This window comes from Manacus candei, unplaced genomic scaffold (assembly GCF_025592945.1).
Source record: "Manacus candei isolate 608988 ecotype Guabito, Panama unplaced genomic scaffold, ASM2559294v1 h1tg000046l, whole genome shotgun sequence".
NCBI lineage: Eukaryota > Metazoa > Chordata > Aves > Passeriformes > Pipridae > Manacus > Manacus candei.
This window is the reverse complement of record NW_026138094.1, coordinates 5,619,909-5,633,297: the sequence shown is the minus strand read 5'-3', so window position 1 is coordinate 5,633,297 and position 13,389 is coordinate 5,619,909. Positions and strand designations below refer to the sequence as shown.

At 40.5% G+C, this 13,389-nt stretch overlaps 1 protein-coding gene across 14 annotated transcripts in view; it reads right to left on the bottom strand.

The window, feature by feature from the left end:
- The window catches only part of SEMA6D (semaphorin 6D), a 131,528-nt gene that overhangs the window by 4,260 nt on the left and 113,879 nt on the right, over nt 1–13,389 (bottom strand). For 6 of the 14 annotated variants that reach the window (XM_051797141.1, XM_051797142.1, XM_051797153.1 and 3 more), the window contains exons 2-18: nt 9,435–9,591; nt 8,952–9,063; nt 8,307–8,367; nt 8,131–8,193; nt 7,935–8,036; nt 7,624–7,714; nt 7,227–7,346; nt 6,650–6,738; nt 5,684–5,901; nt 5,444–5,575; nt 5,092–5,247; nt 4,835–5,008; nt 3,982–4,122; nt 3,802–3,879; nt 2,909–3,000; nt 2,508–2,564; nt 546–713 (exon numbers count right to left, since the gene is read on the bottom strand). In XM_051797141.1, the coding sequence (XP_051653101.1) occupies nt 546–713; nt 2,508–2,564; nt 2,909–3,000; nt 3,802–3,879; nt 3,982–4,122; nt 4,835–5,008; nt 5,092–5,247; nt 5,444–5,575; nt 5,684–5,901; nt 6,650–6,738; nt 7,227–7,346; nt 7,624–7,714; nt 7,935–8,036; nt 8,131–8,193; nt 8,307–8,367; nt 8,952–9,063; nt 9,435–9,543 (1,963 nt within the window). In that variant the 5' untranslated portion in view covers nt 9,544–9,591. Of the gene's footprint in view, nt 1–545; nt 714–2,507; nt 2,565–2,908; nt 3,001–3,801; nt 3,880–3,981; nt 4,123–4,834; nt 5,009–5,091; nt 5,248–5,443; nt 5,576–5,683; nt 5,902–6,649; nt 6,739–7,226; nt 7,347–7,623; nt 7,715–7,934; nt 8,037–8,130; nt 8,194–8,306; nt 8,368–8,951; nt 9,064–9,434; nt 9,592–13,389 lie in introns of those variants that run through there. The other 8 variants (XM_051797145.1, XM_051797149.1, XM_051797148.1 and 5 more) reach the window with 8 other exon arrangements.

The window sequence follows — 13,389 nt, the reverse complement described above, 5'->3', positions numbered from 1 at the left end:
CAGCACATTCTTACTCTGACCCACGTTCTTCAGAAACATGCTCCAGGCAAGCAGTGTTTGGGATATGCCCCATTTAACACAAGGATCTGTCACTGAGCTCTGATTGTTTTCTGTTTCCCCCCCACCTTCAACCCAAATGAAAAAACCCAAATGAAAAAAAACCAAACATAAGCAACCATTCATGAGGACTAATAGTCTTAACCAAACTAGACTGGTTTGAAAACAACAAACAGAGGTACAGGCAAGTCTTGAAGGTAATTTTTTTTTAATGCATCCAGAACTCCCACTGATTTCAATGGGAGTTTTGAAACATCCCAGGAATAAAAGGCTGAGCTTATTATCTGTGTTTCTCATTATAATCTCTAAGCAGCATTTTGTCCACAGGATAAGTATATATGAAAAACATGATTGCACTGTCTGCATGTTCACAGGAAATGGGTGTAAAATATAGCCCAACAATCATGGTTGTTACGTTTAAGCCTTAGGCAATGCTGAGACTATCAGGTTTCCATTCAGCTGCAATGTATTCCCTGGTAAGGCCTTACCCTTTGGGACACCTGATAATGGATCAGAATAATCAGAAGTGTTTGGGTCATCTTGAACTACAAATTTCCGAGAGCCAGTCACTTTAGGTTTCCAGGAACCAATCACTTTAGGTGATATAACTGGGATACTTGCCATTGTGGTAATGGAAGCTGAGGAGAACTTCATGTCTGTGGTGGCAAACAGATTTTTATTAATGTGTTTCATGGCACATCTAAGCTATAACTGGAGACAGTATTTAACGGGAGTTACAAAATGTGACCCCCCTACACTCTGCAGAAGTACAGATGGCTGATTAAAATCAATCACTTCAAAACTTTAAGTATGAAAAAAGTACATTTAAACATCAACAGCTGCTAGCCAAAAAGCCAGAGAAGTCAAACATGAAAGCAGTGCAAAAGTTAAAGTAAGCAACTGTGGGGGTGAAAAGCACAACTCAGTCTACTTAATTGCTGTATTCTTCATTGGAGACAACATAGTTGGCTGCCTTTTAAACATCTTCAAAAAAAAAGAAGTTACTTGGAAAGATACACGCTCATGACAGGTTACGCCTGAGAAACCAGATCAGCTCCATTATTGTTATTATGGTATACCTGGAACTGCTGAATGAGCTATTTCTGCAGGTGGGGATAAAAGGAATGCTTTTAACCTCTATTTTGTAATGGTTCTTAAGGAATAATGTTGCATAGATTCTGGCTCTCTGTAGTACGTTTGCTGAACAGAACCACCACAGCCTATGTGAAAACAGACAGGAGCAGGAAACACATCAAACTGGGTTTACAATTCACAGTCTAGTTTGCACACTCAAGTGTTTTGTATTCACTGTCACAGTAGGTTTAGGCATGAAGGTCTATGGCTCAAGATTGGACTTGAGAAATGTACTTCAAAAGCACACAAATTCAGGACTTGAAAATAAGGTTCAGTTGTATCTGTGTCATAAAATATCACTTTGAAAATTCAGTCAATAAACACTCATGAAGCCAGGCAGCACTTCCGTGTAACACGGTTTTGTTTTGCTTTCCTAAGTGAGTCTCTAACTTGCATTATGAGTAAATAGATCTGGAAGATATTTGTCTCAAACTTCTTGTCATGTTACAGAAGTGAAAATGTCAGAAACCAAACCACAAAATAATGTTCTTGTTTCACCCTTGCAAATTTAACATACAAATAGATTATTTTTGTATTTGTCAGTCAGAAATGTGCCCTTGGTTTGAAAATAAAGACCCAAGTTCCAGAACCAAAGACTGGAAAATAAGGGCTGAGTCTTGCTCCTGTTGAAGTCAACACAGGTTCTGCTCTTGAGTTCAACAGAGGAGCACTCTGGTGTCCCAGAACACCAGAGGCCGACACTGGAAACACTATTAGAAAAGTCACTGGAGGAGAAAAGGATGTGAAAGTCCATCTGACAATGCACAATGTTCTTTCTAAGCCACTTCCATCTACACAAGTTCTCATTCAGCTACACAGTTTGTGATGTTAAATTTTTATCCATTAGCATAAACTACTTAAAGCATTTCAAAAATATAGAAATACACATTTTAGAAAATGTGTATTTGTGCAGAAAGCTTGCTGGGAAAGAAGGAAAAGAGAAAAGGAGAGGTAAGGAGGAAGATGATGAAGTTCTGCCATTCATCTACTAGAGATGACCAATAGGGGCATTCACAAACACATGGCTGGGGATAAAGAGTAAAGCTTAGTGGACTTCGTGCAGTGAAGATGTCATCTATGTTAATCAGGCTCTTTAATAAAAGATGGCTCAATAAATAATGAGCTGTTAACATGCGGCTACACAGGGTGAAGTGCTGAGTGAGAAGAGTCTGACTATCTTTACCATCAGTGGGAACATGAGTAAAAGCACAAAAATGGAGGACTGCCAACTGTGCAAAAGGAAGGAAAAAAGGGCTGAAAATGCTGAACTGAAGGAAAGTAAAGGTCATTAATTCAAAAAATTAAAAAAAACTAACCAGATGTTGGGTCGCCAAATATTTTGTAATCTGGTGTAGTTGTAGTAGGCAAAATTTCTAAAAGAATTAAAGGAACAAGTAATCAGTAAAAAGTAACAAAAAGAAAGCAAAAGATCTCAAACCTGAGTAATGGAAAATAAAAACTAAAATATTACTGCTTATAAAAAATAAATTCTTCAATACTTTGCTGTAGACCCCAAATAGTTGTAAACTGGTGAAGGAAAGACAAAAACTCTGCCACCCAGGACCAAAAAGCTCAGCTTTGTGAACATTCACAGTAACACCAGGTGATGTGTTCATCATGTTACTGAAAAGCTCATCAGAAATTTAACATCCACAGTGAGGTGTGGCCACAGACTACAGTGAGACATTACAAAGGAGCAGCATCGACTGTGCCTTACCATGGCAGTCCCCAAGCTGCGCCGTGTTGCCGTACTCGACATCTTGTACGTATCCTCCAGTGCTGTGGTTGTATGAAACAAACAAAGAGAACCTGCAATTAACAGTATTAGTAAGGATACAAATGGAGATTTTTATTTTTTTTTTCCCCTGGAAGCAGCAAACAGAAACATATCCAACAGCCAGTGCATGGCCCAAAGAATTCACAAAATGCACAAGTTAGCTATAGCCCAGGCTTTAAAACTCTTTGTGTGTGCTTATGCCAGGAAATAGAAAAAAAAAAATCCCTTTTTTTTAGCAACTGCATCATGTCTTCTCCATTGGGCATGCTCTTGGGTTTAGATACAACGTCCAATTATACTAGTTAAACTTTGCACTGGCCTGCTACAAAGGCCTCTTTTTAAGATACAGCTGCTAATGCACCATATATTACAGACTTGATTTGTGCAAAATGCCTTTGGTATGCATATATATCACCCCAGCTCCAGCACAGAGGCACAACCTTACTCTTCCCGCTGTGAATCCTGTGCTTTCATATTTGCAGTTGGCTGTGCCCTGGCCGGGAGCATGCCTGGGAGGGGATACTCTGCACTCTCCTCTCTGAGCTGCTCAGGTTTGCAGGCAGCCTTCCTGCTTCCAACTGCTCTTCCTACAAGTTTGCTCGTCCTCCTGCACATGTAAAACTCCCACTGAAAGCAAGTCTTCACCCAAAGGTTACAGAATTAGGCCAGACTTTAGCATTCTGTTCTCTTATGTGCACAGTGCACTGAAAAAACATGTTTAAAAAAATGGAGATTTATTAACTGTGTGCAAGGGAAGAGGCACAGGATTTGAGCTCATGGGGTCTGTAAAGCATATACAGAGATGCTGGGCTAATTTGAAAAGGAGTACTTACAACATGCCTGGTGTCACTCTTCCACAAGTCTCATGGTCTAACCAGCCGCAGTACGGGTCCCGTGAAGCAATACATGCCCTTGCAAGAGAAAAAAAACCAAAAAATCATGCATTTTTTACTTCCTTCCCAAGAGATGTTGGTGCCCTTCCTTTAAGGGGGAATTCAGGAATGTAACCATACTTTTTACATGACCCGTGACGCTCACACCGACTCAGAGGAATTCTAATGACGCAGCTGGAGAAGGCCACGAACAGAGCATGGTGGTCTCTGTCCAGCTGAAGGGAAATGACTCTTCTGTCCTCCTCGCTCTCTCCATTACACCTGTTCAGCAAAAATAATGGGAGGTCATTGCTTTCGTGACTGTAGTACCTTGTGCAGTAAATATTTTATTTATTGTCTGTGTAAATACTGAAAAGAGACTTTTTATATATACAAATGTAACCTACTAGTCTTTGCTGAGTCATTTTGGAAACAAATCTGTGAGTTATCAAATGCCAGCTTCTGGTTGCTATTTACAGCTAGGTGACAAATTTGCTGAACTAAAAAAAAAATCCAAATCCATTTTCTTTGTTCTCTCAGTCAGCCTAAATATCTTGACAGAGCAGAAGAGGAGTCCTGTATTAGATGCCTGTAGAGTCTAAGTGGAACATTTCCATTCCCAAATTCTTTGTGCCAGAACAAGCAAGTTTAAAATGATCAGATGTAGTTTATACATTATTGGTCACTCCTGAGCAACCCCTCAAGATAAGCTCAGATTATTTAACATCAGCAGATACTTCTGACGTTTCAGAAGTACTTGTGGGAGAATTAGACTGTGCCACTGACATCACTGGAGTAGAATTAGGTTGTTCATTCAACCCATGCAAAATGGCAAGTGACCAAATATTTTCAGGTTATTCAGCACGAGGAACATGATGAAATGACAAACAAGTAGTGATGTTGGTGATAATGAGCTGGCTTTCTCTTACTATAATCTTTTTTAGCTAGGTACCAAGTACTAGATGAAAAGCTTAGATGTTCTGGTAATACTTACTTTGCATGATTATATGCTTCAATCTCTTCCAGTAATACACTGTCATTCAAAGAAAAGGGCCCAGTCTTTGCCAAGATTTTAAGTACTACTCCTGCTTCGGAGCCAACAAATATGACTGTGTAGTTCTGGTGGGGTCCAGCAGCATGATCTACAGCTATTGCTGTCAATCTGTATCTAGCAAGACCAAAAGGCATATCATTAACAACAAGTTTTCTTGTTTTCCTTTTCACATTTGTTATTTTTGAACAATGTCATACCTGACACGTGTTTTGGTAAACCAAGGCTCCTCAGTGACTGAGGGAACAGCTGAATCCATTAAAGGATGAGATTTGATGAAGGAGAGCGTTTCGTCTGGGAAATCAATGGAGGTTTTGTAAGCCTCTGCTAGGCCATGTTTTGCACAGCAGCCAGGTCTGAAATGAGAACAGCATTGTTTTCCTCTTGGTATTTTGGCTAATGAGAGAAGGCAGACAGCTAATGAGCATCCTTATGGCTGAAGTGTCAAGTTCTGCTTTGGGTTTTACCCAACAAGGCACTCAAGAGTGTAGTTGATTTAAGGTAGCTATTTACAAGAACAGTGTTATGACATCATAAGTAAGAACCTTTTACCTTGGCTTTGGTACTTTGTCTTCAGGTACAGCTGTCCAAACAGAGTCAGGAGTCTTTTGTTCTTTAAATCTGCCTTTGAAGACTTTCTCAATGTCATCCATGCTGAAAGCACACACTGCTGAACCAGGGATGCTGTAAAATTAGAAAAACGGTTGCAAGAACTCAGACTACAATGGCAGCAATCTCAGTGTAAGAGAGAACCAGAGAAGTACCTTTGATGTAAAGTTGCTCATCTCTCACCTGTTAAGCTGTGTGGTGAATACACCAACAACTGTGGGCACTCCATTGATTTCTATTATGTCTGTGATAGACTGCAGAACATCAAAGTAGAAGAATGAATCCCCAGGAACTGAGCAGTTGAGTCGAGCTTTCAGAAAGGATGTCCAATGTTTCTCCAGGACCCTTTGGGATCCCCCCATGTCATTTTTGCATATGCGTGCCACACGGGAATACACAGCCTGTCAAGGACAAAAAAAGAAAGGAAAAGGGAGGAAGGCTTGAGAGATGCAAAAAAATCAGTGCTTGTTTCCAAGCTGTTAATAAAACAGCAAAGATAATTTTGTTAACAGGACGCTGTCATTTATCTGCACAGAAAAGATGAAAGCAAATGGTGTTCATCTCGTAGTGCACAGGCATCATAATGTATCACAAAGCAAATGCATCTTTACAGCTTGTCCCCACCCTTTTCCCCCTTCAAAATTGTATTGTTATTGAGATTTAAAGACTTTAATTAACCATGTGTAAAGGATTTAATAATTTATTGTAGAATATCCTTCCATGGTGAGGCATGAGTATTATACTCTGTACTGGCATGACTGAATTATTCAATATCCAGGGACATTAGAGAAACTTCTTTGAAACTCTTCTTTTGTGTTGTTTTCTTTTGTTTCTTTAATAAGCATGAAAACACCCTCAGATTTTCCATTACTTGCCACAAGAGTTAAGGCAACAGCACACTGAAAGATACCTGTAGTGAGCTCACCTAACAGCAAGGCTTAGAGACCAGAAACAGCTTTTGGGTTGAAGAATGCACTGCTCTATTTCTCCTTTATTTCCCTCCCTGTAAATTATGATGATGGGAAAACTGTGCAACCTTTGTATCAGTCCCTACTTCATATTGTAAACTGTGCTTGTTCCTGATGCTGGTTTAGGATGATCTCTCTGCTGTGACTCACACCCCCCCGACAGCTCCCTGACGATACCGACCTTGCCTAAAGTGTTGTGCTCTACAGCGATTTCTCGGAAGAAGAAATAAACATAGTTCCCATATTCTATGGCGTGGAGGAAGTGTGGTTCTGTAAGAAAGAGCAAGGACAAGTTACTTCAAAGAGCTGCTCAGTCATCATACGACACTGACTGTGCTGTGCGACTTGGCGGCTCCCCCCCAGGCCCACACCAGCCAATGTGAGCTCCAGTCTTCCAGATACTTTGGGATGGCCAATAAGGGTGCACTGGAGTTTAAATGAACTTGGAACTGGAGTTTAAGTGAACTTGAAGTCTTTAGTGTTGGCTACTAGACTGTAAAAAGGCCTCGCAGAAATTCTATTTCAGCTGTGGTATTTTGTTACTGCAAATCCACTCACTGAAGTGTTTAACAAAAATTTTTCCTTTTTTTTTTTTTTTTTTACATTAAACAACTTTTTTATTGTAATGATACCACACTGAAAGCCTCATACATGCTGACATTGTAGCATATGTGTAAAGCATGCTGGCTGTGAATTACCTGACCTGTGCCACTGAAATTACATTTGCTATGTGTATGGGAAAATACTCCCCAAATTACCTTTTATCCATTTGGAATCATACTTTATTGTTCTTAAGGCAGATCCATCCCCCATGCTGCGATAAATAACAGCATCACTTGCCAGGAAATCTGCTACTGTTGCCGAATACAATTTTCCATCTAAAACGGAAGTTGAAAACATGATATTAAGAGGCCTTTAATAATCTAGAGAATTCTGATTAGCCTGTATTTTCCCCCATTTTTTTTGCTGTCACACTTCCCCAAATTGCTGTAACCTATTTATTAGCAGGTCAGCTTCTGATCCTTTGGAGGCCCTTTAAAAATTTAAGAGCAGGGGCACCATGACACCTTTAGCTTTCCTGTGCTTGCTTTAAAAGCTCTCTGGCTCCTTTGGTGTCATTAATCATTTAGACTCATTACAAGCAAAAGTTCTTACCAGCAAAGAGGGCGACATTGGTTTGTCTGGCATCAAATGGGCATCTTGCCAAACCACTAATTTCCTCCCCATCATACTCTAAGGTATTCAGCTGGAGAAGAAGAATAAATGGGTGATAGTGTCATTTCTATTTTGTGCACTGGCACAAAAGCACAACACTGTCTTTCCACAAAACTTAATTCAGCACCTTGGCTTCTGTCTGTTTTTATTTCACCTTGAAGCACTCCCCAATCACACTGGATGTATTTGCTAAAGCATAATCAGTGCAAGCAAAATCAGTAACAGATTAATGATGTCTGCAATATTCTTACCCGATAGTATCTGCACATAGGGTTAAATGCATTTGTTCCACAGACAAACACCATCTCATCATTTCTTGGAACAAAGACTTTAATGAAGTTATGGCATTCATCCTGAAAAGAGAATAATATGTATTAATCACAGACTTCACGTATATAGTAAATACTAGCATAATTTTTCTATAATGTTTATTAACCCTAAACTTACTTTATGTTTGCCTTTCATAGCACAGTTCTCTCTGTCCTGTTGCCTTGATCTCCATGTTAATTTCTGTTAAATAAGACCAGAAAAGAACACTGAAATTCCTTTCCATAGAACATTCTTAAAAAAAAATTAAACCCAAAGAAAACACCTCTCCCTTTCCAGCACCTGCATCTACTCACCTTGCTTGGAGTAACTTCTGATTTTGGAACTTCATTTAAGTTTACAGTGTAAACCTGGTCCCTGTTTGCAGAGTAAAAAGACACCAGTAAATCCATTAATTCTATGCTCCTGTATTTGATAAGCTAAACTGATTTTTAGAATATTGTGTTAGACCAAAAACTCCTATGAAATGCTTTTGGATTTTCTGAGAAGGTTGTTCATGGGAAACATGGGGTGGTTTTGATTTTTATTGGTGTGGTCCTTAAGCAGCACCTGCAGTGTCCAGCTCCTCATCTCTGCCTGCCCATTCAGTTAAAGACTAACCCAGGCTGTAAATATGCAAGTGTGTAATCCTCACTTCTGACATCCCTGACGTGTCAGTCCAAGTTTAAAGCGATCAGGAGAGGTTTTTATCAGGCAGGGCAGCAATATAAAAGAGGGAAAAGAGCATTTGATCATTGGTTTTAGCCTAACTACAGTAACTGCAGCCTTCAAATCCAATTTTCATGCACTGGCCACAGATATGGTATATTTCTCTGGGAAGTCCTTTCCCAATTCTAATTTTTATCATATTCTGCACATTTTTCTAAATGAATTTTACACATAAATGCAAAACCAGAAGAGAAAAGAATTTTAATCTAATGAACTGAGTGAAGGAAAATTACCTGCCAGTGATATAAAGTGTGTCTCGAATTTTCAGCATTAGTTGGAAGTCCAGTCTGTGCTGAGATTCATTGCCTGAAGGGCGTCCTCTAAATACTGGATATTGCCTTGAATCTGCAAGTAAAAATGGGCTACACCATCACTCAGGATTATAGAGCTAAAGAATCAATATATGGCATTGATTAGCTGTATATACTAGGTGTAGAAGGGTTTAAACTAAATTCCTTGAGTAATGTCTTGAATATAAATGAGAAAAAGATGGCTAATGTCAGCAAATGTTCTTTTTCCTGAAGTTATTGCTGTATTTCTGATTGCTTTTTTAAGAAAATGATTAAGTGTTCTATTAAAGATACAAAGCCAGTAAACACATTTCAATTTGAAAGGAATCGGATTTTTTTTTTCAATCTCCCAAGGAAAAAAAAACCCCAAAAATCAACATTAAAACTTTTTCCCTGGTGTTTAGCACCACTTGCAGATTAACTTACAGTGGTAGTCAACAACGTTAATGGGGTCCTCGTCCTCAGGGAAGCTGACAGCTCGGCACCGGGACAGGCTCATTAGCGTCAGGAAGGCACAGAGCAGAGGGAGCCTCATGGCTGGGGAAGGATGAGCACTACCTTTGTGGAAACACTGTTTAACTACCTGGAAAACAGGAAGACAACAGTGAGATTTCAGCTGCACAGGACAGTAAACGTGACTTCCTACAGCAGATTTTGTCTGTGTTTGAGCACTGGCAGCAGTGGACTAAACTGGAGCTTAGGAAAGGCTCCCGTAGGCACACTGATGGAAAACTGCTGCATAGCATACCTCTAACTCAAAGCTGCCCTGAAACATATTGATGTTTGCTAATTTTTAGCTGGATTTAGAGGCATTTCCAAAGAAGCTGACAACTGTCAGCCCATTTAATTCACAGGAATCAGAACATGCAGGCTGCTGACCTGGCAAGAAAAATTGTCAAACTTGGGATTAGAATTTTAATTAAACTGCAATCTCTTTCCATCCCTTCTATCACTGAATGTCATCCAATAAAACCCCATTTCCCATAAAATACCTAAATCTTATCCACAAAACGTCATGGCACACACAATCTGTCCAAACACCCATGCTGTGTTTTAATATTAGTGCTTGTTTCCAGGCTGTGCCATCAGTACTCAGTCTAACATGCCCATTGTCAAAGACCTTATGCCAAGGACCAGGCACTTGATGCTTTGTCTTCTGCAGTGACTTACACATGTGCACAGTAAATGCAAAATGTTGCCCTTACAGCACTGTCACACGTTTTGCAAGGGTGGCAAGAGACTTAAATGAGGGGATAATGTTGAATTGGGTTCCCAAGATGCCACTTTCCCCCTCATTCTATTTGTTACTGTTGAAAGTCAGCAACTTCAGAGCCTTTCACTGGGGGGGGGTTGTGTGTGCCCTATAGACTGTACACTACAGAGTATGACAGCACCACAACTTTATACAACAAAGCTTTTAAGAGGGGAAGGGAAACATAACTTCTCCAATTAAACCACAGAGATATTTTAGTGAGCAAGAATGTAACTACTCAAGTTGCAATTTGGGTAGGATGCAAGAAAACACATCTCAAAGTGAAATGTGATCTTTAATGACCGCAAGTGGTCTGGGCAGGGGTCATATTTCTCATTAGAAACCTGGCAAATGTTGTATTATTCCCTCCTCCAACCTTTTGGAGGCATTCATTCAGCCCTGATTCACAGGTCAGAGCTCTGAGTCATCAGCTCAATGCCTTGCAGTTGCTGAAATTAGTTATTAAATGTTTTGTCTAAACAGAAAAAAAAAGAAACCTTTCCATTTTAATGTTTCAAGAATTGCAGTGAGAGGAACACGTTGCCAGCACAAGGTGCCAGACCCAATCTAGCAAAGCACAAAAGTATTAATCATTTAATAATTTGAAAAGCAATTAAAAAAACCCCTTCATAACAACACTTAACCTTTCAGCAATGCTTACTGGGGACAAAAATGCTGTATTTGTTAATTGATACTATGGCTGGCTAAGGGCAGGGCTTCCTCCTTCCACAAGGCTGCTGAGCTGTCAGTTCAGGCTGGACTGTGAGCAGAGCAACCGAGAGGCTGGTAACATTTTGGGGATGGGGGCGGGGGTGTTGTCTGGATGCCTGCCCATTACAGACTGACCTGGAAAGAAGCATTTTCCACTGTTAATGATATTTCTGTATCTCAGTCCACCAGTCCAGAACGAATGGGCTGTGCTCTTAGTCAAGATTGATGAGTGCAGTGGTTAATAAACACTAATGATTCCTGGCACTTTCCCTCTGCTCTTCCTTGTCCTGACATGGCCTCTGCAGCTGAAGCATCTTGCGTTAAATTACTAATGAGCAAACTTAAAACAAACTGGAATTAATAAAGTTAGTCAAATTAGTTCTTTCTTGTGAAAGCACCATTAGAGCAAAGTCCTGCAGCACAGTGGCTCCCAGACACAATAACAAATCATTAATGGTTACACAATCTTTCTTTTTTTTTTTGGGTTCTTTTTTTAAAGAAAAGCAGGCTCCAAATATCCAATCCACTGCTATCCCAGTGAAAGAGAAAGGGGAGGCACAAAACTGTATGTTGAGTCAGTGCACAGTAACATCCGTAAGGTGCTTAGTGAAAGTCCTCCCTGAAGCCTTGTTTTCTTGGAGAACAAATGAATACAAATTGCCAAAGAGCAAGAAGCTCTCCCAGCCATGCAGGCTGTAGTTAGCATAGAAGATGAGGCTGTTCGTGGCCCACACACCATGACTCAAAGAGACCCTGGCCCAGCTGCAAATCACACACAGCCTGCAAGCTGCACAAGTTCTGCCCGTACCAAGCATGGGCAGAGATCCTTTTTTCCTCACTTTCCTTCCAATGTCCCATCTGGGAAGAATTCATTGGGGCAACAGTCACAAAACTTCCATGTAACCTGCCTTACACAGGCAGATACTGGCTTCTGGACTCGAGGAAATGGCTACAGAAAAAAGGGCAATTTGTTTTTGGGTCATGATTGTCATGGCCAACACACAGCAAACTGTATCAAAAGCAATAAGGAAACACCCGAAATGCCACGTAAACAAGGAGAGTTTCAGTTCTCTCAATTTGATTCAAATTTCAGGGGGCATATCATACTCCCTCAAAGAATGAGAAGTTTTGTAAATGTAAATTCCCAGGATATGTCTCCCCAGAGATGGCATCCAGAGCAGAAACAAACTCGCGTTCATGTCTTCTTCAAACCCCCTGAAACATCTCAGCATACTCCAGAGATGAACTCTGAGAACACACAGGGCAGGAATAGTTATGTTCTGCAATCTCTTCTAACTGAACATCACCTGTCACAAATCTCTATCAAAGAAAATATCTACATGAAGCACAGACCTTTGTCATGAGAAGGAGAGAAGGGCAGACAGAGAGCTGGACTGGATCAGCAAACCAGAGGCAATCACTTCTCACCAGCCAGGCAAGAAGCACAGATTTCTTTGTTATTTTGCTTGCAAAATTATTACAAGAACATTAACAGTAGCTCTGATTTCCAGCCACATATGAAAAGGAAATGCACCTGCTTCAAGAGGCTCTTGAATGCAGCTTTTATCTGGTTGGACATAGGCTTGAGATCAGACTGAACAGAGAATAAACTGGGGAGAACAGCTGTTTCCTGGATAATCAGAAAAATGGGCTCCATCTAGCCCTTGGAGCAGGGGTTTATGACAGCCAGGTGTATGCCTCTGGTAGACACAGATAGGCTGGTGTGAAAGATGTAATTCTTGCCACATTCAAACCTTTTAGTGGAGGCCACTACTGGGGACTACAAATAACAATGATGAAGTATCTGTTTGGACCAGAATAGCTGATTACAAAATGCTGGCAAAGTCTACCTTCAAGAAAATGCAGAAAACAATCATACTCTGGGTTTGATTATTTCTCCCCAGCCAGGATTCAGACCAGTCTTTGATTAATTTCTCTTATAAATTGCATTCCTAGCATTTCTGCTAGGAAACAATCCATGGCAAGTGCAGTGTTTGGAAATTACCATATTGCTATCCTTGTTTTGCAGCTGGGGAATAGAGGCACAGACCAAGGCTGAATTTGTGACCAAGGCCAACAACCAAAAAAGCCTTTTCAAAGGTCCTGAGCTGCTCTGGGTCACATAGGGTCCTTCCTTGCAGCACAGGCACAGTTACCAGTGCCACTAAGGTGGAGAGCAAGTCACAAAGCAGAGCTCTTCTGGCCACTTGGTCTGTGCCATAACTACTTGTTGGCTGCAAATACAAAGAACTAGAGGTATAAATGTTAACTGGTGGCACAAATCCACATTGTTTAAGAGGAGAGCAACCTGCCTGAAATGGGCCTCAGGGAGATGCTGTTGGTCAAATGGAAGGCAGGCAGTTGTCCCAAGTAATAAACTGGTTCTTTGTGGCTGGTACCTTTCAATCTCAGCTACAA